The sequence below is a fragment of the Mirounga leonina genome, unplaced genomic scaffold (assembly GCF_011800145.1).
Source record: "Mirounga leonina isolate KUSES-001 unplaced genomic scaffold, KU_Mleo_1.0 Mir_268, whole genome shotgun sequence".
Lineage (NCBI taxonomy): Eukaryota > Metazoa > Chordata > Mammalia > Carnivora > Phocidae > Mirounga > Mirounga leonina.
In genome coordinates this window covers 4956250-4982783 of record NW_023270649.1, presented here as the reverse complement: position 1 = coordinate 4982783, position 26534 = coordinate 4956250, and the positions used below count along the sequence as shown (strand labels likewise).

General features: G+C 45.3%; 1 protein-coding gene across 3 annotated transcripts in view; it reads left to right on the top strand.

The window, feature by feature from the left end:
• The window catches only part of PNPLA4 (patatin like phospholipase domain containing 4), a 28443-nt gene extending 5670 nt beyond the window's left edge, over positions 1 to 22773 (top strand). For all 3 annotated transcript variants that reach the window (XM_035029678.1, XM_035029676.1, XM_035029677.1), the window contains 3 exons: positions 11748 to 11813; positions 21240 to 21392; positions 22570 to 22773. In XM_035029678.1, the coding sequence (XP_034885569.1) occupies positions 11748 to 11813; positions 21240 to 21392; positions 22570 to 22701 (351 nt within the window). In that variant the 3' untranslated portion in view covers positions 22702 to 22773. The remainder of the gene's footprint in view (positions 1 to 11747; positions 11814 to 21239; positions 21393 to 22569) is intronic.
• Positions 22774 to 26534: the final 3761 nt, after the last annotated feature.

Here is a 26534-nt window from a genome sequence, read left to right as displayed (position 1 = left end):
TGACGTAGCTGGTATCTCCCAGTTCACGTAAGACTTTCGTACACGTGCTGTCTTACTCAGTCCTCCGCAGCCTTCTGTAAAGCAGGTAGGACAGGTGTGATTACTGCCCGTTTATTGCTTTCTTTTTTTTAAAGAGAAGAAACGGGTGGAGAGATTTTACATGATGTGCTCAAAGGTCATACTGCCTGCCTGGGGGAACGCATTCTGGACCCTAGGTCTCTTGACTTTCCAATCTAATGTTCCATTTCATCCTCCCATTTTGTTATTTTTTATTTTTATTTTTATTTTTATATTTTTTTAAGATTTTATTTATTTATTTGAGAGAGAGAATGAGAGAGAGAGCATGAGAGGGGGGAGGGTCAGAGGGAGAAGCAGACTCGCTGCCGAGCAGGGAGCCCGATGCGGGACTCGATCCCGGGACTCCAGGATCATGACCTGAGCCGAAGGCAGTCGCTTAACCGACTGAGCCACCCAGGCGCCCCCTCCCATTTTGTTTTCATGCTTTTCTAGCCAGACACATTTGGAAGTTGCTCAGTGGTGAATTTATCATCTCTGGGAAATACTTTGGCTAGAGTTGCAAATAACAGTGTACTTGCTAAGGTAATAGATCAAATATTTGTAAATGTGAAAGAGTGCGCTTTTCTTACAAAAGCCGGGCGATTTTTTTCTCTGTTTTCCCTTTGGTGGGAATCACGGCCAGCTTCAGATAATATGGAGAATGCGTGTGTGGACACAGCAGTGGGCGAGGGATTGAGAGTAAGTGGTGAAAGTTCTGCCTGAATTACATGATAAATGCATTGATTTTTACTATCGAGTCTAACTGTTGGCGTTTTACTGTGTGAATGATATAATTTGAAATACCTAATGAAATGCTGAACTGACAAGTAAAATTACTTTGTGACTTAATAGATTAGAATATTTTTACTTGGTGTGCTGACTACGCCAGTCTTACACTCATAAATTAATAGTCTTTCCATGTTGGAAAAAGACATCTTTCTATCATCTTGTGGAGACTTGCCAGCTCTGAAAGGAGGAGCTGGTCAGTCCCCGCCCGAGTTGTCCCCACCTGCCAGCGTTGGCCCAGATTCGGGGGCTGTCAGTGTGCCGGAAGGCCTCTCCGGCCTGGCCCGGCACCACGACGCGGGTCACTGTGTCTCAAAGCAGGAGGCATTCGATCCAGTAGTTACCTGCTCAAGGCGTCCGTCCTCGGCTCCTCTCTCGACAACGGCAGAGCGCCTGGCATTTCCCGTAAGCCCTCGGGAACTTACCCATCACTGTTCACATTCTCCGTTGTTCACTGCTTTACCTGGTTAGTGTTAATCGTCGGTCTTTCTTCACCAGAGCGTAAGCTCCAAGCGGGCAGGGGTTGCTCTGATCCGACCACGGATAGTCCCCGCACCTGGCACAGTACCAGCTCCATCAATGTGGCGTCAGCCAGGCAACGGGAATGGATACATAGATGAACTGAGGTGGCATCAGCAACGAGGGCCTCACTGAGAACAAAACAAAAGAAGGGGCGCCTGGCTGACTTGGTCGGTTGAGCATCCAACTCTTTTTTTTTTTTTAAGATTTTATTTTTTTAGGGGCGCCTGCGTGGCTCAGTCGTTAAGCGTCTGCCTTCGGCTCAGGTCATGATCCCAGGATCCTGGGATCGAGCCCCACATCGGGCTCCCTGCTTAGGGGAGAGCCTGCTTCTCCCTCTCCCTCTGCCTGCTGCTCCGCTTACTTGTGCTCTCTCTCTGTCAAATAAATAAATCTTTAAAAAAAAAAAAGATTTTATTTTTTTATTTGAGAGAGGCAGAAAGAGAGCATGAGCAGAGAGAGGGAGAAGCAGACTCTCAGCTGAGCAGGGAGCCTGATGCAGGGCTCCATCCCAGGACCCCGAGATCAGGACCCGAGCCGAAGGCAGACACCTAACCCACTGAGCCACCCAGGAGCCCAGAGCATCCAACTCTTGATCATGGCTTGGGTCTTGATGTCAGGATTGTGAGTTCAGGCCCCACACTGGGTTCCACACTGGGTGTGCAGCCTACTTAAAAAAAAAAAAAAAAAAAGAAAGAACAAAGCGTCTGGATCCTACATGTTGAGTGATCTTTACAAAGTAAGTGAGCTCGTCAGTGGCCCAGCTGGGACTACCGCCCAGATGTCCAGTGTTCTGCTTGATGACATCACATGCTGGATGAAATGATCCCCCTCTCAATTCCTTTTACGTGGCAGTGTGCATGGCTGAATAATGACCTCCAAAGATGTCCACACCCTAATCTCCAGCAACTGTGGATATGTCACCTCCCATGGCAAAAAGGATTTTGTAGATATAATCGAGGTAAAGATCTTGAAATGGGGAGATGACCCCAGATTGTCTGGGTGGATCCGAACTAAACCCGTAAGTCCTTAAAAACGGAGATCTTCCCTGGATGCCATGCACCGCAGCTAGTTCTGAGCTCTCATGCTAGCACAGAGCCCTCTGACAGCCAGCAAAGCAAAGGGGACTTCAGTCCTCCAGCTGGTAGAAGTGAATCCTGCCAATATCTGAACGAGCAGGAAACATTCTCCCCTACGGCCTCCCAGAAGGAATGCAGCCCTCTACCAACACCTTGGTTTCAGCTTCACGAGAGATTCTGATCTCTAGACTGCGTGGTAAAAGATCTGTTTGTTATTTTAAGCCTCTCAGTTTGTAGTAATTTGTTACAGCGCGATAGCAAACTATTGCAGTAAGTAAACATGATTTTTTTTTTTCAATTTCCTTTGTTTTGGAAAATAACTATTCAGAGAATTGGTGTAATTACTTGAGTTCATTGAACAGAAGAGAAATAGTTGACACAAATGTGTAATATCTTGTAAGGAGAATAATTGAATAATTAACGTTTATCCTAGGTTACACAAGAAGCATTTTAAATATTTAGCAGAATGCTCTAACCTTTTTCAGAACTAAAAATAGGAAGGATGGATAGTTCCTTGATGGCAGATAGTGGCTATAAAATGTCTGAAATCCATGCCTGGAATACTCAAGAAGCATTTAGTTTAGCAGTAAGATGGGGTGGAGACTACAAGAGGGGAGAAGAAAAAGCATGGGGAGGAAAGAAAGCAAACTCCCTTGTGCGTGGGGACATCATCCGCTTCTGTCCTCTGAGTAAAAGAGAGGCCAGGTAGAATGCCCCGTGAAGAGCCACGCGGCAAGATGGGGTGGCTCCTGGTGCAGTGGGGAGGGAGAGGAGGAAGCCGCCTGCCCGCCCTTCCACTCCCCTCCCTCACGGGGAGACGGGAGGGCCTCCCAAAGCCTCCATTCTGGGAGGTATAACTTGCGAGAGAGAAAAATGGGTATTTGATGAGGCCTCATTCCAAGCAGAGTGTTGAAGGAGCTGCCTAGCTTCTCTTGACTGCTTCTATAAAACGCAAGAGAGAAGCAACCAAGTATGCACACTTGAGTCTCCTGGGAGCTCTGCGTACCTGCATACCAACACACAGCCTTGGGTTTCCTTCCCAGTGTTTGGAAATTCTGGAGGTGAGAGAGACAAACACAGACACAGACAGACCAAGACTAAAACCAGAGGTAGGGGATGTCAAGTATCAGTTGGCAGCTGGTGAAGGAATCTGGAAGTACTAAATACGAGGGATTTCAACCACCACGTTGCATTTTAAACCCATCTTATCATTAACTTGTTTATTCCCAATCTAACTAGTGTTTTTATTTTTTTTAATGCTGGGCTCTTTATTATCCACCAGCTGACTGCCACATTTAATTACAGACAGGGTGTCTACGTATGTTAAAGCGTGCATGTGTGTATGTGTATGCATGTCAAGTCCTTTGTGTGCATGCATGTGCTCTCTTGGAGTATTGCATGTTTTATGTGCATCTCTCAGTGTTCCTCTGTAGGTCTGTCATTTCCTGACAGTGTCCTCCAGGGCTAATTTTGTTTGAGCCTCAGTTTTTCCAACTGTGAAACGGACTTAATGAGTCAATCTGTGTTACCATGGAGAACAATGAATAAAGCAAGTAAAAGTGTGTTTCAGCAGGAAAGCGCTGTATGCGTGTTGATCACAGCCAGTATTCAGCAAATAGTAGACAGATCAGGTACTAAGCCACAGACGTTGCTGGTCAGCATGCGTGTATGAGTCAGTCGTGAAATTTCAAGTGTCACAGCTCTCTTTCTGTGGAGTAGGATTCACACACAAGTAGTTCTTTTGCACAAGTACTTCTTTTCCCCCTTACTTATCCTCAGTGTTCATGAAGAGTGTCCTAACCTACATCTACAATATCTCAGGAAATGGACTACTACCTAGTTTTGCCACGTTTTCACGTAAGATTTTGCATCTCTTTACCACTGGCTTTCTTTTATAAATTTGCTTTTGTGTGAGGACTCCTACTTAAGTTGTATTAATTAACTTCGCTTTTAGTTGCATGAAAGATTATTCTTTCGTTTAATATCTGCAATGATAGTCAAATATTTTCTAAGAACCTGTGTTGACCAGTTATATGGTCCAAAGATTCCCTTCCCTTTTTTTTTTTTTTAAGATTTTATTTATTTGAGGGCGCCTGGGTGGTTCAGTCGGTTAAGCGACTGCCTTCAGCTCAGGTCATGATCCTAGAGTCCCGGGATCGAGTCCCGCATCGGGCTCCCTGCTCGGCAGGGAGTCTGCTTCTCCCTCTGACCCTCCCCCTCTCATGTGCTCTCTCTCTCTCTCTCACTCTCTCAAATAAATGAATAAATAAAATCTTTAAAAAAAAAGATTTTATTTATTTGAGAGAGAAACACAGAGATAGCAAGAGAGAACATGAGCGGGGGAGGAGAGGGAGAAGCAGGCTCCCCAGTGAGCAGGGAGCCCGACATGGGGCTCGATCCCAGGACCCTGGGATCATGACCTGAGCCGACGGCAGACGTTTAACCAACTGAGCCACTCAGGTGCTCCCAAAGATTCCCTTTTCTTAGGACTGGATTTCCATAGTATTCTGAATCTTACGTGTGCAGTGATCTAACTCAGTTCCATGGTCTGAATGTCTCAGCTCCCCGCACGAATTCATACAGTGAATTCCGAACCCCTGATGGGATAGGATCAGGAGGTGGGCCTTTGGGAGATGAAGAGGTCATGAAGGTAAACCCCTCGCAAATGGGGTGAGTGCTCTGATAAAATAGACCCCGACAGCTAGCTCAGTCTTCCTGCCTTGTGAGGACATGGTGAGAAGCAGGCTGTCTGCGGGCACTGAATCTGTTAGCACCGCGACCTTGGATGTCCCAGCCTCTCGAAATGTGAGAAATCAGGTTCTCTTGTTGAGAAGCCACGAGTCTGTGGTGTTTTGCTATAGCATCCCAAATGGACTAAGGCAGGAAACTGGTACTGAGAAGTGGGAGCGCTGTGGAACTGGGTGACAGACAGACTGGGAGAGAGAAGAGGTACGTGCTAGAAAGAGCCCACGTTGCCGTGAGCGGACGTTTAGAGGTGCTTCTGAAGAGGACCTGGACAAGAAAGAGGCGAGCTGGAGAGACAGCCACTGTCTTCTCAGAGGTTCCCTAAGGACCCATGAGCAGAATGGTGGTAGGACTATGGACATCTGGAAAAACCAATCTCACGAGGTCTCAGGCAGAAACGAGGACACGGTCTTGGACACTGGAGGAAAGCCCTCCCTGCTGTGAGGTATCAGTGAAGGCTTCCAGTGTTTTCTGGGAGGTATAACTTGCGAGAGAGAAAAATGGGTATTTGATGAGGCCTCATTCCAAGCAGTGTTGCAGGAGCTGCCTAGCTTCTCTTCACTGCTTCTATAAAACGCAAGAGAGAAACGACTTAAAGATGGAATCACTTATCAAAAGCGAGGTAAAGCTTAAATATTTGGACCATGCCCAGCCTGTCCTTATTGAAAAGAGGGACAGTGTCTTTGGAACAGAACTGGAAGGTGTGGGCAAACAGTCATCTGATGAGGATGTTGTCAGCCATCTAAAGAGAGGCCAGGACTACCGTCCGAGACGATGGAAGTATGACCCCTGAGGCATTGCAGAGATCCTCAGGGCTGCCCCTCTCCCGAGAAGCCCAGAGCACGAGGCCGACTGTAGACAGACCCTCGCCTCTCACTGGACAATCCTCCCCCGCTCGGAGCCATGGGAGTGGGGATCCCAGACAAGAGGAAAGCTCTGGGGAGCTTCAGTCAGGACACTCAGAGGTGGGGCCCCACCCCTGCCCAGCAAAGCTTCAGGGGCAGGACCCTGCCACCAAGGGCCTGCAGGACGGGACATCCCGCCGGGGAGCATATCCTCAAGCCTTAAGATCTAACGGAATTTGCCCCCTTGCGTTTCAGACTTGCTCTGAATGTGTTACCTCTGTTTGCTTTCCTGTTTCTCCCTTTTGGAATGGGAATGTCTATCCTGTGCCTTCTCACCACATATTTTAGAAGCACATAACATCACGATCTCGTACATTCACAGCTGGAGAGCAGATTGCCTCAGGATGAAGGGTACCTCAAGTCTCACCCATAGTTGACTTAGATGATATTTCGGTGAGACTTGGAACTTTAAACTTTGAGTTGATGCTAGAACAAGTTAATACTTTTTTGGCTGTTGGGAGGGATTGAATGTATTCTGCATGCAAGAAGGACATGAATTTGGGGGAAACGGGTGGAATGCTATGGTTTGAATATTTCTGTCACCAAAATTGGGGTTGAACCTAACCCTCATGAGATGGTATTAGCAGGTGGGGACGTTGGGAGGTGATGAGGTTATGAGGGCAGAATACTCATGGATGGGAAGAGTTCCCTTACAAAGAGACCCCAGACAGCACTCTTGCCCCTTCGGCCACAAGAGGACACAGCAAGAAGATGGGAAGGGGGCTCTCACCACACACCAGAAAGGCTGGTGCCATGTTCTGGAGCTCTGCAGTCCCCAGAACTGTGATAAATGTCTGTCGTTTATAAGTCACCCAGTTTATAGCATTTTGTTTTCACAGCCTGAATAAGACTAAGATCCTCAGGGTTGGTGGCGGTGGTGTTCTCCCCCCCACCATTGTCTGTATACCACTGCAAGTCAGACATGTGGTTTGCCTTCAGGTGTCCAGACTTTACTTGTGCCAAGTCCTCCCCAGCTCCCCACTGGTGACTCGGACAAGAGAGGGAGACACACGTAATGTGTTCTACCGTACAGGTGGGAATGACCCCCACACGGGGGATCCCTTATAGAGTTAGACCAGAGCCCCAAAAGGCCTCCTCCTGCAAATGCCTCAGTTGTTGCTCTCCTCAAGCAGAGAGATTCATTTTGGATGCCACACTCTTTTCTGCGGGGGTGAGTTGAGGGGCAGATGAAAATGTTCCCGTGGAGGATGAAATGCACTGATCATTTATGGCAGTGGGTCGGTTGTTTTCAACAGAGCAACACCAGATTGAGACCCCATTTGGCAAAGGCAGATGGTCCCTTGGTGATGGAAGAGCCTAGCGCTTGTGTTCGGTGGGTGTGGTCAGCATTGTTCGCACAATTTCTCAGTGCCTTGGTTTCGTTTTAAGTTGGAATCCACGCTGAGCCACCTACCCCACAAACTGCTACAGAGATCACGCGCATGGAGGCGCTTCGTCAGGTCCTCTTGAGTACCCCCCCGCCCAGGGGCCCTTGCTCTCCTGACTTTCCCCGTGTGCCGTGGGTCTGTGGCAAGTCCTTTACTTGCGAGCCCCTTTACACATTATTCCCTGAAGCCTGGGCTGTTTTTCTTCCCAAGGAAATGTGCGATCAAGAAATCCAAGCCCATTTTGATATGAGTCTTCCGCAAAGTGTGATTAGGGAGGTAAATCCTTTGTTTGTAAGAAACTCGTATGTCACTCGCACAGCTGAGCAGAAACGATTTTGAAATTCACCATGCCGTGGAGCGGTGGTGTTGGCCCCTTGTCTGAATTAGCACCAGTCAGTGAATTCTTCATGTTTAAAACTGAGGGACACATGTGGTCTGAGCTGGTCTTTTGACCCAAGTGAATGCTCGTTGATCCTTATTCCCAGGAAGGCTTTCGTGCAGAACCACGTCGCTCTTGGGAAGAACAACCCTGTCTCCGTTGCTAGGATGTCCTAGATTTCTGCACACATAGCGGGAATGCTCTTGTCGCAAGATCGTCTCACATTTAGCCTCCTGAAGGTGAAATAAGGCCTGCATTTAAGATTGGTCATTATCTTGGGAAGACTGGGGAAGATAAATTTGAATCTGTCTTTGAATTTCAACTACACCAGCAGGTTCTGAATAAACAGCCAGATCCTCATTAAACTCCACAGCAAACTTTAGGCATAAATGGAACTTGCTGGGAATTTATTCTCTAAGGAAGCCAGGCCACATAATTTTCTAAACACCCCTTTCCTATGAAATGTGAAATGAAAAGAGCTAGTCAGAACGTGTATTGAATATGCACTTGGCAATGTTAGTACAGTTGCTGTGGGAAATTACTTTTATTTTCATCATTGTATATTTAGTAAGAATGAGACAAAAAACTAATCAGCGTTTGAACCTACGTCCGGTGCTTAAAGTGCTGGGCCCTGTGATGGGCCATGCATGGCAAGACCCCAATTTCTGCATCAGTGTCTGTCAACCATGGCGCCCCTGATAATTTGGGCTCCTCTGCTTCTCTGTGGTGGTGCATCCTGTGAACTACAGCATGTCTAGAAGGATCTCTGGCTTCTACCCGCTAGATGCCCATAGTATCCCCCCCCGACACACACAGCTGGGACACACAGTACTGTGTCCAGACATCGCTAAACAAAGACACCCCCTCCCCTTGCTGAGAACCTCTGCTCCCCCTGTATTGAGATTTACCGGTGAGAAAAACCTCACTGGGAAAACAACGAGGTAAGACACAGCAGAAGGACACGTTTAGGCCTGCCATCTTATCAAGTGGCCTGAGAATGTCAGTGTTTGCCTCTTTCCTTAGAAAATCCTCTCTGGGGCGCCTGGGTGGCTCAGTCGTTAAGCGTCTGCCTTCGGCTCAGGTCATGGTCCCAGGGTCCTGGGATCGAGCCCCGCATCGGGCTCCCGGCTCGGCGGGAAGCCTGCTTCTCCCTCTCCCACTCCCCCTGCTCGTGTTTCCTCTCTCTCTGTGTCTCTCTCTGTCAAATAAATAAATAAAATCTTAAAAAAAAAAAAAAAGAAAATCCTCTCTGCTTGCAGTAAAATGGCAGTAAGCAGACCTCGAAGAAGAAAAGCCACTTTGTTCTGAACTGTGGAAGCTAATGTCCCCACTAAACTTAGTTGGATATACAAATCATCAGCACATAGAAAGAGAAAGCGAGGTATGACGAATAAATACACTGGTATAGAGGAGTGGCAGGTGTTTTCCCTTTGGATGAGCTCTTCCCATCAGCGAGGAGGATTCGTACGGTTCTTTTCTGTAGGGAAGTAATTGAATACTATTTTTCAACCAAACACCGCAAAAGAGTTCCAAGCACTGACTTGTGAACTTCACATTATGCTCCGACACGCGGGGGTGGGGGGAAACACGTAATTCGGACTCTCATGCTAGTGATTCTTTTTTTTTTTTGTAGCGCAGAAGTAATTGTGCAGCATATTGAAATAGATCGTTATATTGACAGGGTGCCTTTGGTTCTCTAAAGAGCGTTAAGTGCTGCAATTTCACAATATGTGTGCCATCCACAAACTGTTCCTGTTACCACTACAGTGCATTTTGCCAAATAACTTCGTTAAATAGCCACAGTGTGCCTGCAAAACATACCTAGAGCCTGTAATTGCTTTTTTTAAGGAGTAGCCAACTGATGACAGAGCCAAATTCATTTAGGGGGAATGCAGTCCTCGTAAGGCTGAACAGCCCTTCTCTGAAAAACACCCAACTGCTGATGCTCTGGGGCCCAGAAGGTTGGTTTCTGTCCTGTCGTCCCCCCGCGCGGGCGTGTGACGTCATCTCCCACAAACCCAGGGACCTGTGTACGCTGGCTGTGCCTAAGATCACCGCACACCATTGGGAGGAGTGCCTAAGGACAGGCCTGTCTACACCCACTCTTCCTTGAGGACGGGTGACAAACCTCCTGTAAGATTGCCATTGCACTTGGGTTTGATGCCCTGTTATCGACATCTTGCAATTCTTAATACCTGCATTTTTACTTTGCATGGGACACACAGATTATGTAGCTGGTTCTGGCACCGAGCACCAGCCTGGGACAACAGAGAGGCGTGCCACGTGTCATTCCCTTCCCTTGTTCCTGCAGGAGTCCTGGCATCGTGCTACGAGGCCACTGAATTTGCTCCCACACAAATCTGACGCCCCAGATGCTTCTGGGCCCCCTGTCGGGAGCCCAGTGCTGTAAGGGCAGCTCCAGCCAGGACCTCTCCCTCTGTCCTCGACATGCCCCCGACAACACGGGAGGCTGTGCGTTTCTCCCACCGTTCAGACGGCGGGGAAGCACCAGAGGGTCTTCACTGCTGCCATGGAGAAGGAGCGATAACAACAGGCGTCTGTCGAGTATCAGCCCTGAGAAGGACTGACTGACCATGCAGGAGATACCCTTGCCTCCAGCAGCTTTGGGCAGTGAGGAGCCAGGAGGCAGGAGCCAGGAGGCATGTTTAGAGGACGAGAGCCTGTGCCCACTGCTAGGGACGGGACGGAGACGTAACTGGGTTCCAGCGGCATCAGCTGACAACCCGGAGAGGACTTTTCCTATAGAAAGTGCATTTTGCTGGTGACCGGATCGATTATTTATTCACAGTTCAGAGTACATTGGCCTTTGAGAGCTAACCTCAGAAAACATACCTATAATATCGCTTCTTTGGGGGAAATGCCCTCTGAGTTCTAAATAATTCCACATAGATGATTTACAAATCAGTTTTAGGGCCATCATCCATTTCTGAATAACATATGCCCCCCCCATCTCATGAAATCTTTCACAATAAACAGCCATAGCATCTTTGCTCACTAGCTGGAAGATTATAGCTTAAATATTCAGTATCTACTGCGGTGTCTTTCCAAACAGAACAGTACTGATTTGGAAACTATACTGGAAAACAACACACGTACATGTCAGAAAGGTTCCCAGTGCCAGGCTTCTTCCGTTGGAAGAAATGGTAATATTTTAAATGGCAATCTTTTTTGACTTTTTCAAAGGAAGATAAGGGATAATTGGTGTTCCTACCTGCCACTGTCTCATTTACATCCAGACCATGTTGCTAACGCATGAGATGTGCTGCCATCCTTAGCAACATCCTGGTGACAAAGTAGAACACCCCTAAGCTTCAGGCTAGTGTCCCCCGTAATAACCGGAGGGTTTCGCGCCTCTGAAAAATAAGAGTGCAACTTTATTTTCATTTTTATTTTTTAAAGAAAACTCGACCGCCACCATAGGGCTCATGACCCCAAGATCAAGAGTCCCAGGCTCGGACGGAGCCAGCCAGCGCCACAAGGGTGCAACTTTAGTATGATTTTTATAGTATATGATAGAGCATCGTAAATAATTTATGAGCACATAGTCAAGAATTTAGCCTTACCTGGAGTTTCATGTTGTAACGACTTGGCTGTCTACAATTAAAATCCCGATTTTACGCAGGTGAGGTCAACGGAGACACAGAACATTGAACTGTGCATGTCTCTTCAAGGTCTTTTCAGGTATTAGAAGTGTTATTTTCTGTTTAACGGTGTCCTGTGTGCACTTGACATAGATGGAACTCATTTCACGTTTTATAGTAGTTGTTATTTTTTGAAACATTTCACATTTTATGGTAAACGTATCAAAGCTGTTGAATGCGTGCTAACGCCTATGTTTATGAGCTGTTTCTTTATTTTATTCATCTAGGTTCTGCTGGCCAGCAGCTTCGTGCCCATTTATGCAGGACTGAAACCAGTGGAATACAAAGGGCAGGTAACACTCTCATAACTGATGAATTCGCCGTAATTCCTGTAGGACGATGTTTCCGTTGAAGCATTCAGTTTTATGATTATTCTTCTGGTTCCAAATCAGTTTATAGGATTTTTTTTTAATAACTAGTTTTGTTTGTAACAGAAAAAAAAAAATCAAGTACAGGGGCCTTGGCACCTTACGGTCAAGATCTCGAGATTCAGAATGACTGGGATGCTCCTTTTCTCCTCTGATTGAAAACTTCATCCCTTTTGTTTAAAAAAAGAGTGAAAGACTTCAAAAAATAATAAAGTCCTATTTACAGCTCCTTCTATAAGCAGAACTGTGCTGTCAGGTGGGAAAAGGCATCAGGGAGACACACACCCGCCCGGCCCAGCCGAAGCTGGAGCGCTCCCCTCCGGCCCCCACACGGGAGCCCTTTACCGGGGAGCAAGCCCCTCTTCTGCCAGGCCCTTCACTTACCCAAGTGTTTGTCAGACCGTCTGCATTCCAGGACAGCGCTCTTCACTTGGGGCCAACACTCCAGGCAGGAGACAGGTTCTGGGAGAGAAAGTTAGAGGTGAGCATCCCCCTGCAGTCTGCTCTCAGCCAGCGCTGTGGGGAGGTATTTTATGTACGTATTTATTTATTGTAAAGATTTTATTGACTTGAGAGAGGGAGAGAGAGAGTGCGCGCAGGCGTGTGTGCAAACACGAGTGGGGAGGGGCAGAAGGAGAAGCAGACTCCCCGCTGAGGGTCCCGATCCCAGGACCCTGAGATCATGACCTGAGCCGAAGGCAGATGCTTCACCGACTGAGCCATTCGGGCACCTCTACGGGAAGGTATTTTAGCCAGCTCTTTTCTGCATTCTGCACCATGGTTGCATTAAACGTTCATCATCCTACCACACACACACGCATTATAGTCAAATACACTATCTACTTGACACATACCAGAGATACGGATTTTATAATCAAATACCGTATCTACTTAACACATACCAGAGATATGTATTTGTAATCACATACAGTATCTTTTTAACACATACAAGAGATAAGTATTTATAATCAAATACACTATCTATTTGACACATACCAGAAATATGCATCTTATAATCAAATGCACTATCTACTTAACAGATAACAGAGATCTGTATTTATAATCAAATACAGCATCTATTTAACAGATACTAAAAATACATATTGTATAATCGAATACAGTCTTTTTTTAAGATTTTATTTATTTTTGCGAGAGAGAGAGAGTGAGCCTGCACGAGCAGGGGGAGGGACAGAGGGAGAAGCACATTCCCCACCGAGCAGGGAGCATGATGCAGGACTCGATCCCAGGACCCTGGGATCATGACCTGAGCCGAAGGCAGACGTTTAACTGACTGAGCCACCCAGGCACCCCTCAAATACAGTATCTATTTAACACCCAAGATCAGGCACATGTTCATGGATGGATAAATGCCGCTCATTTTATTTGTCTCATATATACATAATATGTATTTATTCTTAAGTGGGTACATGAAAAATGTTTGATATCTTTCATTCATTCATTCACTCACTCAGTTTGAGGGCCCAGCACGATACCTGTACACGAGCAATGCATTTTTACAAATCTCTTACCTAATATGATTCGGAACCTGTCTGAGTTCTGGTCTTGCGAGTCCTCATGGTTTTCTTTCTTTGAGCTTTCCCGGCCTTTCCAATCCTTCGCTTCCTGTACAACTCTGAGCCCAAATTGGTCTGCCCCAGGATGGCTATCCAAAGGCACAGACGGGGAGAGCAAGGGACTGAGAGGTAAAGTAGCTGAAAAGGCCATGTAAAAAACTAAAGATGTATTGTATGGTGAGTAACATAACATAGTAAAAAAAAAAAAAAAAAAGAATAAACCTTAAAAAAAAAAAAAAAAAGGCCATGTAGGTACTAAGATGCAGAGCCTAAGAGGGACCGTTACTCTGACTTGAACTCTATGGATTAGCCATATACATGCAGTACATACAGAAGGCTAAAACCCTCTTTGTGACTGGGTAGAAACAAAATATACATTTCTTTTTAGAGCAACATAAAATCATTTAAACATCAGCTCATGGAAAACAGGGTTTTTTCCTCCCTATTGTTGACACTGTCTCTCAGAGCTAATAGGCATTTAGTTTCCAAGGAGTGTGAGCTATGTTGTCATCTAAAATTTTATTTGAAAGATACAGTACTTTACATAATTAAAGTTAAGAATCCTTTCCCTCTTATTATAGGAGTAAAAATTAATATTTATTTTTAGCTGTAAATTTTGAATACAGATGCTATCCAAATCAACTCTATCTTCGGAACATTGACTTTATAATGATCTGAAGTGTCATGATTTTACTTCAAAGCTTGAATTTGCAATATACAATGATAGAGATGGCTAAATGGGAAGCAATGGTAAGGTGTTTTAGAAAGTATAGATTATGAAAGGGGGGCTCAGGAGCCCGGAGTCATCCGAATTGCCAATCTGATCAATGATTAAGAGGTGGTGACTGAGCAGGGAGGATGTAGATACAGCATGTGACAGTGAGGAGGTAGGGACTTCAGAAAGGGAGGACAGGGTCACGGTGACAGTCGAGCTGAGTCCCAGAGCCCAGTGAGCTCTAAGCCTATGCTAAACACTTTGCCGTTGCAATATTAGTAAGAGTATCACGAAACGGGTGCAGGTGGGAGAGGCTTCTGGTTCTCTTGCACCATGAACTTTCCTTTCCTTCCTTAACAACAGTCAGAGCTGTGAGCTGGACCTGGAGCAGGGTACTTCAAAGGCCACATTTCCCAGCTGCCCTTGTAGCTTGGTGTGGCTGTACATGGAAGTGCTGGCCAGAGAGATAAGCTGAATTACAATGGGACTTACCTTTGTTTACTTCCTGCTGCCCGGAACGTAGTTGTGATGACTGGAACTATAGCAGCTATTGTGGATCATGAGGTCAGACATCACAGCCTGGAGATGGCCACAGAGTGAGCTGGAAACACCTGAGCCCTCAGTGATTTGGGGAGGCCACCCGTGCATTTTCTTCTTCCCAGAAAAAGGAAGTAGAACTTGTGCTGTGACTGTTTGCTGTCAGCTGCAACAGAAGGGATTACTACCTGGTGTTTCACAGATGAGGATATGCAGATGCAGAGATGTTCCGTTACTTCACTCAGGTCACCGCGCTCGTCAGGGGGCCGCTTTCCCAGAATGATCTCCAATGTTTGTGTCTCTGCCGCGCCTCTTGCCTCACTTTGCTTAGTGCGTTCCTTTAAAAAAAAAATAGATCTCCCTCGGTTTTTTTCCCTCCATCGCCATTCCCACTTGTTGGGTTTGTGACCCGATGACTAGCGGCGGTTAAAAAGGTCGGCCGTTCGGGCGCCTGGGTGGCTCAGATGGTTAAGCGTCTGCCTTCGGCTCAGGTCATGATCTCAGGGTCCTGGGATCGAGTCCCACATCGGGTTCCCTGCTCAGTGCAGAGCCTGCTTCTCCCTCTCCCTCTGCCACTCCCTCTGCTTGTGCTCTTCTGTCTATCTCTCTGTCAGATAAATAAATAAAATCTTTAAAAAAAAAAAAAAAAAAAGGTCGGCCGTTCTCAGCTGCGTTTCCCATCGTACGACTGAGCACTTGGACATGAATGTGTGAACACAGCCACAGCTCAGCAGCCCAGAATGCAGCCCCTGAGTTGTGAGAAGGATGGAGACCAGCACTGAGGCCCCTGACCTTGGGCAGGAGGACAAGGTCTTGCTGATGACCCGTGTCTCTGAAGTAGACACAGGATAACTACTTAATTTTAATGCCTCCTGAAAGCATTCGGTTTTCCTTGGTGGTTTACTGATGTCCACAAAGAGGAGACTGCATGCACCCGAGGATGCACAGAGCCCTCGGAGACCCTGTCCATTGATGCAGACCCCACACTACATAGCACTGTCGCTCTGTGCTCATCACGGACTCTCCATCAGCCTGATAGCCTCCTACAGGGGCTTAGAGGGTTTCTAGGCCAAGTTATTTTCCAGAACCGTTCCGTTTTCAGGGAAATGCAAACTGTGCTTTAAACGCAGTGTTTTGCTGTGGGTGTGAGCTTTTCCTAGGATTTAAATTACAGAAAAATTCCTATAATGTTTTCATGGAACTCGGGTCCTGACTGGTGTGTTTGCTGCGCGGGTTACCCTGAAGTGACGGAGACTGTGCCAGAAGTGGGGACAAAGGGAACGGAGGATGACTTGCACTCGGGCCTTCGAGCTGTGGGACGCGGAGCCGTGCCCGTGTGGTGGAGGCCAAGAAGGGCCACGCGCTCCCTGCTCCTCCCGAGCAACGCACACTCCTCCTCGTTCCACCTCTGCGAGAACCCACGTATCGAACATACTGGATTCTATTAATATTTATTTGTGGACCGAATAGGTTTATTTTAAAAATCAATTATTAGTCACTTGAAAGTATCATTCCTTCGCAACACTGAAGATTAATTTGACAGACAGTATATTTCCTTCCCAACCTGTTTACCAGCTGTATGAAGTGGAACGACCTCTATTTCCTTTAACCTAATTTTTTTCTTAAAAAGTTCTTGTAGCTTTTACTGGCTTCATCTTATAAGACCATTTTTAATACCCTGTTTATGGTAGATAGTCATGAACAGCTGAACACATGAATGAAAGAATGCAAACATATTGAAGGTCAGACTTGTATTTTTTACTAATGAATTTTCTATCCATATGTATGGCCTCTGAACATGCATACGATCGGGCTACGTTTTCACAGGTTCTTGCCATCAGTTTGGAACAAAAATGAGCTTTTTCAAGAGGAGCTCTTAACTAGCAAGTTGTTTTGTTTTGTTTTGTTTTTTTAAGAGATAGCATTATCATTGGCAAATGACCAAAATGCCCGAATAACAGAATAAGATCATCTCTAGAGCTGATATATGCAGATGACAAGAAAAGCTGTACGACTTTTTTTTTTTTCTTGGTCTGAATTAGAATTCAGGTAATATTTTGATGGTTATATAGAGAAAATTTAACATTGACCTATTCTGGTCTATTGAGCATTTTGCATGGGTTATGGATTATTAATTCTTTCATTATTGATATATTTCTGGGAAGGAGAACTGTGGAATACTCTATGTTACTATGTATTTGTGTAAAATCATTACTACAGACCTTAGGCTTCTATTTCTTCATGATTTGGACGTTTCACACGGATATGTAGCTCAGTCCCATCAAAGCAAAAGCCTGGCAACCAGCTCGATTTGGCTGGATGGAAATCTGCTTATCAATTCACAGTTAATCTGAAAGAGAAGATCTTATTTTTCAGCAACATTCTAAAATGCTTTGCAGTGTCTGTTTGAAAAGACACATTAGTCTTCCAGGGAATATTTTTGATATAACATACTCAGCGTTTTCTCAAACTTGAGTATCATCATTTTTAAATCAAAAATTAGAAACTCAAAAATTAAGACAACAATGTACGAATAATCTTTAGTGGAAGTAAAATGGTAGCACGGTTGTTCAACCTCTTCTTAAATTTTTTATTTATTTTAAGCTGTGTCCCTTGTATTGAGGAAAGCTCATCTATACCTCCTCCCCTCCTGTGTTTCTTCACTTCAAATGGGAGATTCTGACCTATGTCGTGGAGAGTGCGTATCTCCTTCTCTTTCTCTCTGTCTCTCCTCCCTCCCTCTATTTTGAGAATCAAGGACCAAGAACGTCCTGTTGGACATAGCTATTTGTCCTCTGTTTCGTACAAGATCAGACATGCTTGCAAATACAAAGTGATTCTTCAGGCCGTATTTACTGCCCCTGGCCCCGCCTGGCCCCCCACCCCCCGCAGGAAACCATTCCGATCCACATGGCTGTTTTACAGTGTGTGAGAAGGAAGAGCGCAAGTGAGAAGATCAGCTGCACCCCCTCTGCTTGCATACTCTGCAGCAGAGGTTGGCAGATAATTTCCGAGAAGCACCCGGTAAGATGGCATGGTGGGATATCCAGTCTCTGTTGAGACTTATGCAGCTAATCAAGTTTGCTGTTGTAGTGGAAAAGCGGCACAGCTCTATGCCAATAAAACTTTATTTACAAAAGCAGGTGGTGGGCCGCAGTTTGCCAACCTGTAACCTAGACACCAAGGAACCCCGCAAGCCTCAGTTTCCTTTTCTGTAAAATGAGAAAACGGATTATACTAGCATGATCCTCCTATCTGCTGGCATTTTCATAGATATTAAACCAAGTAATATGGGAGCGGTTGTTTCATAAACCATTAGGCTCTGTGCCACGATACTTACAATAATTATAGCTTTCAACATCTCATTCATTCTCCTGACAAAGTATTCTGTATTCACTTCTCTCTGAACAAAACACCTGAAGATAATTCAGCCCTGCATCAAGTCTTTCTCACGAACATACCTATCTCCGTGTCCACCACGAATCCAGGCACACATTGGATGCTCTGAGGTGCTTGCAGGATGAATTCACAGGCCCTGATAGTAGAGATTACCTGCTTAGGTTTTTCTTTAAGAAGCTTTCCCCTGTTAGTTCTGTAACAAGAATTGCCTGAATTCATAAACCTGGGGGCATGTTCTTCGTATGTTCCCAGAGCACATCGGTGGGTTAGGCAAAATTTGACAAGTCCTGACACATGCATAAGCTGGCCTGTTTAGCTGTGACAGTTACCACTATGCCTTTAGAAGTGATACGAAACCGTCACGGGAAGAACCAGCACAGTTTGGTTTTCTCCCCGAAGAAGATTCTGGAATCACAGAAGCTCATGGCGGTAGTTAGCAGCTTCCAGAATGCTGCCCACAAGGTGGGAAGGAGGAGATGACTTGCAGAAATCTGTAGCAAACAGCCAGAGAATTCATGGACAGCATCATTTCAAATGCAGACTTATAAACTAGACCATGCTAGATATAAGATATTTCCACTTTTAATTTGGGGTTGAGGAATGTTTACTGCCGTTACTGTTGTTTCCAGAGATTTTGCTAGAATCAGCATGCCTGCATGAATATGTGGTTTTTGGGAATGATACAGTTCCTGAAAGCATAAATCAGGAGTCCGACGCACTGCACTTGGAGTATCTGAGCTGCTATCGAGTTATGGTTATAGAGGAGCTGGAAATGGTGCAAATTTAATCAAGTCATTTGATAAGCTGTACGTTTTCCACCGTCATTTATCCAATCAGAATAAGCTAACAAGAGTGAAGAAAATTTGGAGAAGGCATTTTCAGTTCCCAGCAATGGCAGTCATTCACCCTGTGGTAAATTAGAACACTCTGCAATGTGATGAGCCAGATTGCCCTTCTTTCTCTTAAGTTGACTGAGTCAAATGACCTCATAGGACACATGGTACATATTTTTAATTTCCCTTGATGAAAACTACACAGATTTTTACATCATTGGTGATAAAGTCTTTTGAGAATATGAATGATAATTTTGAAAGGTTTTCTTTCTTTTCTTTTTTCCTCTCTAGGTATTAACATATTCCAGAAATCCGTATCCATGCCCAGAGCAATCAGAAAAACAAAACAAAACAAAAGGAAGCTCTGGGACAAGGAGGCATGGAAGTAGATATTGTGAGGCCTTCTCAGTGCAAATCTCCCTTATTTTAAACTGTCCCCATAAGCATATATATATACAGAAACACATGGGAACATGGGTATGTCAAACACACACAAACAGATATGAATATGTGTGTGTATAATACATAGAATGTTTTTTTTTTTTAAAGGTTTTATTTATTTGACAGAGAGAAACACAGCTAGAGAGGGAACACAAGCAGGGAGAGTGGGAGAGGGGGAAGCAGGCTCTCCGTGGAGCAGGGAGCCTGATGCGGGGCTCGATCCCAGGACCCTGGGACCAGGACCTCAGCTGAAGGCAGACACTTAACGACTGAGCCACCCAGGCACCCCCATAGAATGTTATTACATGATAAGGTGTGTTATGTTCTTTGAAAAAGAATGACAGTATGCAAATTATGGAGATCGGGTTTATTATAATCCAATCTAATTCTGTTTTCTCCAACACCAAAATGCAATCCCCTCAAATTTTCAACGCAGTTTCACTTTTCATGTATTTACTTTTATTCCCTTTTGGGGTGGGGGGGAGTTACAATGGCCAAAGCCATTGTAAACAGTGCAGGACTGATCATTCAGTCACTAGCTTTAGCAATAAAAATGAGTAAAGAGCGACATTAAAAAAAAAGAAAGAAAGAAAGATACCTTAGAACAAAATGAATGTATGTTTTAAGCAAGTCCAGGGCATTTTATACTAACCAGTTTCTCCCTCCTCCCCCTGTCTTTGTGCTGAACAGAACAGCTTTGGTTCTCCTACATTGCATTCCAGATGTTCAGGGGAAACTTAGCATCGCAGAATTCTCCACTAAAGATTGTTTTGTGAGGGGTTCTCAGCCATTATCGGACCGTGTGTTTTCTCTATCAACCGAAGGATATTTCCAATCCCAGATACAGCTTGGAGAATTCGTACTTCGGTTCTGTGTGTGTCTGTGTGTGTCTCTGCTGCCCGTTCAAAGATGCTTGCGACTCTTGCTTTTGAAATGGATCGCATGAGGATTATCATCTTCCTGTTTCTTTAGTTGTCCTTTTTCAGCACACAATTGTACAGAAGCCTCCAGAAGGTTTTCTTAACCTGCTGTGTCCATCTGTCTCCTTGGGTATGGGTCTGAAAACACAGAACCTCTTCTGAGTTCAGTGGGTTTGTTTTGTTTTGTTTTTTTAAATATACTACTTCCCATTCTTTGTGGCTTTAAAACCTCATGTCTTAAACACAGGTGCCGCCTTGGAAATAGAAGGATTTTGGGTTGTTTGGCTTACTTTTGCATTTGCTACAGAAAATGCCAGCTTCTAGTTCTCATAATAAAAATGGAAATGTCCTGTGATGGTGGATGGTTTACTCACTATCAACAGTAAATGTGGCTTTCCACTTTGATTTAATGATGAGCCCGAAACTTATTACATGTCTTCTTGTGTATGCATTCTTGTCATAAACATTTAGATACAGTTGCTGTATAATAATCTAGTTAAAGCTTTTAAACACCTGGAGAGGGGGCGCCTGCGTGGCTCAGTCGGTTAAGCGTCTGCCTTCGGCTCAGGTCATGATCCCAGCATCCTGGGATCAAGCCCCAAGTCGGGCTCCCTGCTCCAAGGGGGCTCGCTTCTCCCTCTCTCTCCCTCTCTCTGTCTCTCATGAATAAATAAATAAAATCTTAAAAAAACAATAAATAAACAACAGGAGAAGCTTCCTGATTCTCGGAGACTCTCATTATATGGGTAAATGGTTTGTGTACAAAGGTTTGTACAAAACTCACCAATCTGACTGGTGATGATAGTCATTTAAGAGCATTGCCAGGGCACGGATTCTATGAGAAGGAAAGAGTCCTGTTGAAAAGTCTGTGCTCATTTTCCTGTGGGAGGTGTGTCGTTGACATGTGCTGACAAGTCATGTTCTTTCCACAGAAGTGGGTAGATGGAGGCCTCACGAACAGCCTTCCCATCCTGCCCGTGGGCCGGACGGTGACGATCTCGCCCTTCAGTGGACGACTGGACATCTCCCCACGGGACAGAGGGCAGCTGGATCTCTATGTTACTGTCGCCAATCAGGACATAATGGTGAGTCAGAGGTTCCGTCACAGTTGAAGATCATCGCCTAAAAACTGCCAGAACTTTGGAAGCTCGTCGACAGTTTTATATACAAATGGCATCTTGTCAGCCATACGGTTTTTTACTAGTTTACAACACATGTCATGCATGTGGGCCTGGGGGTCCCCATACGCTGTGAGGGCACAAGCCGTTCACTATCTGTTATCTGTTCGGGAGAAGTTCGCTTTGTCTTCACTCCTTCAGGACACGGAACGTATGGCAGGTTTTCAGTGCAGTTTTCAGTCGGATCATTTATTTGTTTAAAAAAATGGTGATCTGGGCGCCTGGGTGGCTCAGTTGGTTAAGCGACTGCCTTCGGCTCAGGTCATGATCCTGGAGTCCCAGGATCGAGTCCCGCATTGGGCTCCCTGCTCGGCAGGGAGTCTGCTTCTCCCTCTGCCGCTCCCCCCTCTTGTGCTCTTTCTCTCTCTCACTCTCTCTCTCAAATAAATAAATAAAACCTTTAAAAAAAAATTTAAAAAATGGTGATCGTTAAGGATGGCAAAATATGGGAGAAAAACTTAGGGCCTCAACTGAGTAAGTTACATAAAATACGGACTCCCTTACATCTACCCCCTGTGGTCTCCAGCAGGAGGTGAAGTTACAGATGGAGATGTGTGTGGTTGTCACATTGGGGGGTGTTACTGGTATCCAGTACGTAAGGGTGAGGGACGCTGCTCGGCAGGGGTGAGGGACGCTGCTCGGCATCCTGCGATGCACCACAGCCCCCACGACAAACGAGCATCTGGCCCCGATGTCCACGGTCCCGAGGCTGAGAAACCCTCAGCTTGCCCGTGGCTGAAGTTAAACCTTTAAGGTTCGATTTTCTCAAACTGTGTTTTTTTTTTTTTTAATATTTATTTATTTATTTGACAGAGAGAGACACAGCGAGAGAGGGAACACAAGCAGGGGGAGTGGGAGATGGAGAAGCAGGCTTCCTGCTAAGCAGGGAAGCCTGATGCGGGGCTTGATTCCAGGACCCTGGGATCATGACCCGAGCCGAAGACAGACGCTTAACGACTGAGCCACCCAGGCGCCCCTCAAACTGGTTTTGCAAAATCACGATTTGTGTCTATGATGAGAAATCTTAGGTTACATTTGCCTGAACTGTAAGGTCCTACAGCTTCAATTTGTTCTTCTGTCCTAGTTGTCCGTGGCAAACTTGGTGAGGCTGAGCCAAGCCCTTTTCCCGCCAAGCAAGAGGAAAATGGAATCACTCTATCAACGTGGGTTTGATGACGCCATTCAGTTTTTACTCAAAGAAAATTGGTTTGAATAGAATGCTTACAAGTTGATAATGCAAAACAGACTTCATACTTTTTTTTTTCCTTTTTTGTCCACACACTGGTTGATGGAGATTTCTAATTAAATCATTAAAAAAAAAAAAAAAAACCTATCGGCATTCTCTATTACTAGTTTTTGTAATATTTGTGATTATTTTTAGTGAGCAAGGAAATGAGAGGTGTTTTATTAGGCAGCGTAATGAAGAAGGTTGCACACAGGTCATGAGGAGTCCCTATTCAGAGAGCACTCATGTCCTTTGGAAAATTTAGAAGGGTAAGCAATTTGGGTGAACTATGGGATGTTGAAAAAGGAGGGCCGCCCCTTCCCCTTGCTCAGAATGTGACTGCATGCTTTTCATGTGAAACATGCACGTTTGCTTGGCATACCAGTCCTACCAGGGGTGGAGGGACAAAGCTTTGCTTCTCACGGGAGGATGCCGATTGTGCCCAGTGAGCAGGCAGGGGGTGGCTGGGATGTGGTAGCCCAGAAGCCGGCATGTTTCCCTTATTCTTCAGTAGAAATTTATGCCCTCCCCACCTTCCTCCTTTTAAAACCCTAACCTCGGCCCTCCCCACGTCCCTAACGTGATTATCCGGCTTTTTAATGCTTCCCTGTTGTAAACTCTAGTCTCATTAATACTTCTGTCTCTTTCTCCACATCTCCGTCTATCTCTTTCTGCCTATGTCTTGGTTTCTACCTCTCTCTTCCTCCAAGGCCATACACCATCAGATGATTAGCCATTAGTCTATGCACTGGATATATCTACTCCAGGAACCCAGACAATATACCACTACAAACGAAGAACCCAATCAACCAAGTAGCCCAGTAAATACGAATTCACTCCAAAATGATCATCCAGCTATTATTTTAGGTCATGCTATACTGATTTAGCTCTTCCCTTTCTGAGTCGCAATCCTATCACTTTTGAGGACTTGTATGTGGGTTTATACTAATTCGTGGACACTGTCTCAAGTCTTAAATCTATTTTTGTGGGGCTTTGCCAAGCATAAACTCTTAATTACTAAGAGGCAGTTAGAAACAAACCAGTTTCATTGCTTGTCTTTCTTTAATTGTTACGCATTTTTCTTTTAACATTTTAAACCATTCTTTAAATCAGTTTTATGGCTCTTAAAAGCTCCAAATACACAATTTTTAGCACAAAACCACCAACGATTGCCTCTTTTCTTACGAGTTATGCAGAGACTCATGATAGGGTAGTGATACTCCTTGGGGTATATATTTCTTGTTACTCTAGAAAACAGGTAGTTGAATCTTAATACATTCTTTTATACGTGACATCAACATTTTCAGTTTAGAACATCTGTGTTCACTAGATTTCCCCCCATTTATCATTTTATGTGACTATCCTATTTGTATGATATTTCAATACATTTTTAATGGATGTCTCCCCTCAGCAAAAACAAATGTTAGTATGTTAGATACCTAAGCTACTGTTCCTACTGCTTCCATCTTTGACCACGTTGGTGGACAATACTTCCCTTGAAAACCACGGCAAGCTCACGGACAGGTGGGTGTGCAGTTCCGCCGTGATGTCCCACGAGGGAAAAGCGGCAGTATACTGCAGTGTCTAGTTTCCACGAGCCAGGGGTGCTGGACCGAGTTCTCAAGCGGGGCGGGTCACAACGCATGCTCTGTGGCACTCAGAATGCGTCCTCATGCATCCATACTGATGGAAACCAGGCATTCCCAACAGACCTGGATCCTGATAGTTTTGCTGGGTGATTACTGTGATTGTCAGCCTGAGAAGTGCCTGATCCCCTGTCCGGGCAGTTTCCTAATGCCTTTGAATCTGTCATTTAAAATTTCATTAGTCTTTCTATTTTTCTTTTCAGTAACACTCTTTACTTTGTAACTATGGTAACCCACTGATCCCACTGACAATTAGAGAAACTAGATTTGGTTTTGAAGTTAAATAATGCTCTAAAGGAGCAAGTAGTATATTAAAAAAAAAAAAAAAACCCTCTGTTACATTCTGGTTTCACAATATTGGATGTATTGTTTGGGCACCAGGAGCTTGCAAAGAAACAGCGGTATGGCTCCAGGCATTGAACTAGGAGTCCAAACACACCAGGGCACTTATAATGGGCAGATTTCGATACTCTTAATTTTTTTTTTCTGATGGTTAAAACAGATACATGTAAAAACTTTCCCTTTTTATATTTGTAAATATTAATCACAGAAAGTTTTTGGATCCAGTCCATTAATTTTATAGTTGAGGAACCAATAACTGACCAAGTTCACGGTTTTGAGGTTTTTCTTGCCTAAGCTCTATCTGCACTATGGCAAAATAAAATTGAAAGTTGCAGTAATTATCCACATAACTCAAAGCGGGAGGAAAAGCAATCTCTGCAGGCCACAAAAAGTGGAGACATTTTTAAACAACAACAATAATAATTACTAATGATTAGTAGCAATTACTGGTAATTACTAGTAATTATTATTAATTACTATTATTATTATTATTTGCAGATCGACAGTTCAGTTGGGCTGAATTCACCATGCAATTACTCAGATTTGCCCTCAGTTTTGCTTCTGGTGACACAGCTGAAAGCTTTGCTTAGCACTAATACGTGGATTAATGTATTCCTGACATTTGTCCCTTCAGTGTATCTCCTCATGCACTTGACTGACTTCAAAAGGGGTCAAAATAGGATTCAGTCTTTTCCACACTGTAGACAGTATTTCCGAATATGCATTCCTCCACTCCTGATCATAATAGCATACCCAGCGCAATCTGGAAATAAGGTGACGTTACGTGGTGAGAACCACGAATGTGCACAAGCATCGTTAAACATACATCTGTACGCAGGCATGCATATATCGGAAGTACACGGCGTGGACCTCTGATCCACGCAGAGACGACGCGTTTACTTACTGAATGCTTTCATTTACTTACTGTGAATTTTTCATTACGTACCATGTTTACAAATGTCCTTTAGGATGTGCACAGTCAAATTAACTTTTGTGGGCAGACCAAGGAAAGTGCAAGTCGCGATACCATCCACGTGTTTTGGAAAGCCACAAAGTTCAGGCCAGTGCAGGAACATAGCCTTCTCCTGATGGGTTCCGCAGCTTTGCCATATGATTTTGCAGCTGTGGGCCAAGTTCACGGCTGCCAGCCGGCCCCGGCTCATAGGCTGTGGTCTGTAGGCTGAGAGGCTCTGTGCATTTAGACACGCGCACAATCCCATCCTGAAAAGTGCAGGTCAGACGACATGCTCTACCTCCCAAGACTGGGACTGAGCCATACAGAGGTTCTGGAGGACATACGTGTGGGCGCCTGCCTTCCTGCAGCTCTCCTGATCAACTAGGAAATGGAGATGCAAGAAATTCAGGCCACAACAGCAGTGTGAAAGGGCCAGGAAGCTTGAGGGGAGTGCAGGGTTGCCATGTTGCCTTTGGTCACAAAGCGAGCAGAGACCATACAGACATACCGGTGTCCGCTGCTGGCCACGGAGACGTGCCGATATCCACTGCTGGCCACGGAGACGCACCGGTATCCACTGCTGGCCACGGAGATGCACCGGTATCCACTGCTGGCCACGGAGACACGCCAGTATCCACTGCTGGCCACGGAAACGCGCCGATATCCGCTGCTGGCCACGGAGATATTCCGGTATCCACTGCTGACCACGGAGGCATACTGCTATCCGCTGCTGGCCACGGAGATGCGCCGGTGTCCGCTGCTGGCCACGGAGACATACCGCTATTCACTGCTGGCCACGGAGAAATAACCGCTATCCATTGCTGGCCACGGAGACGCCCCGGTGTCCGCTGCTGGCCACGGAGACGCGCCGGTGTCCGCTG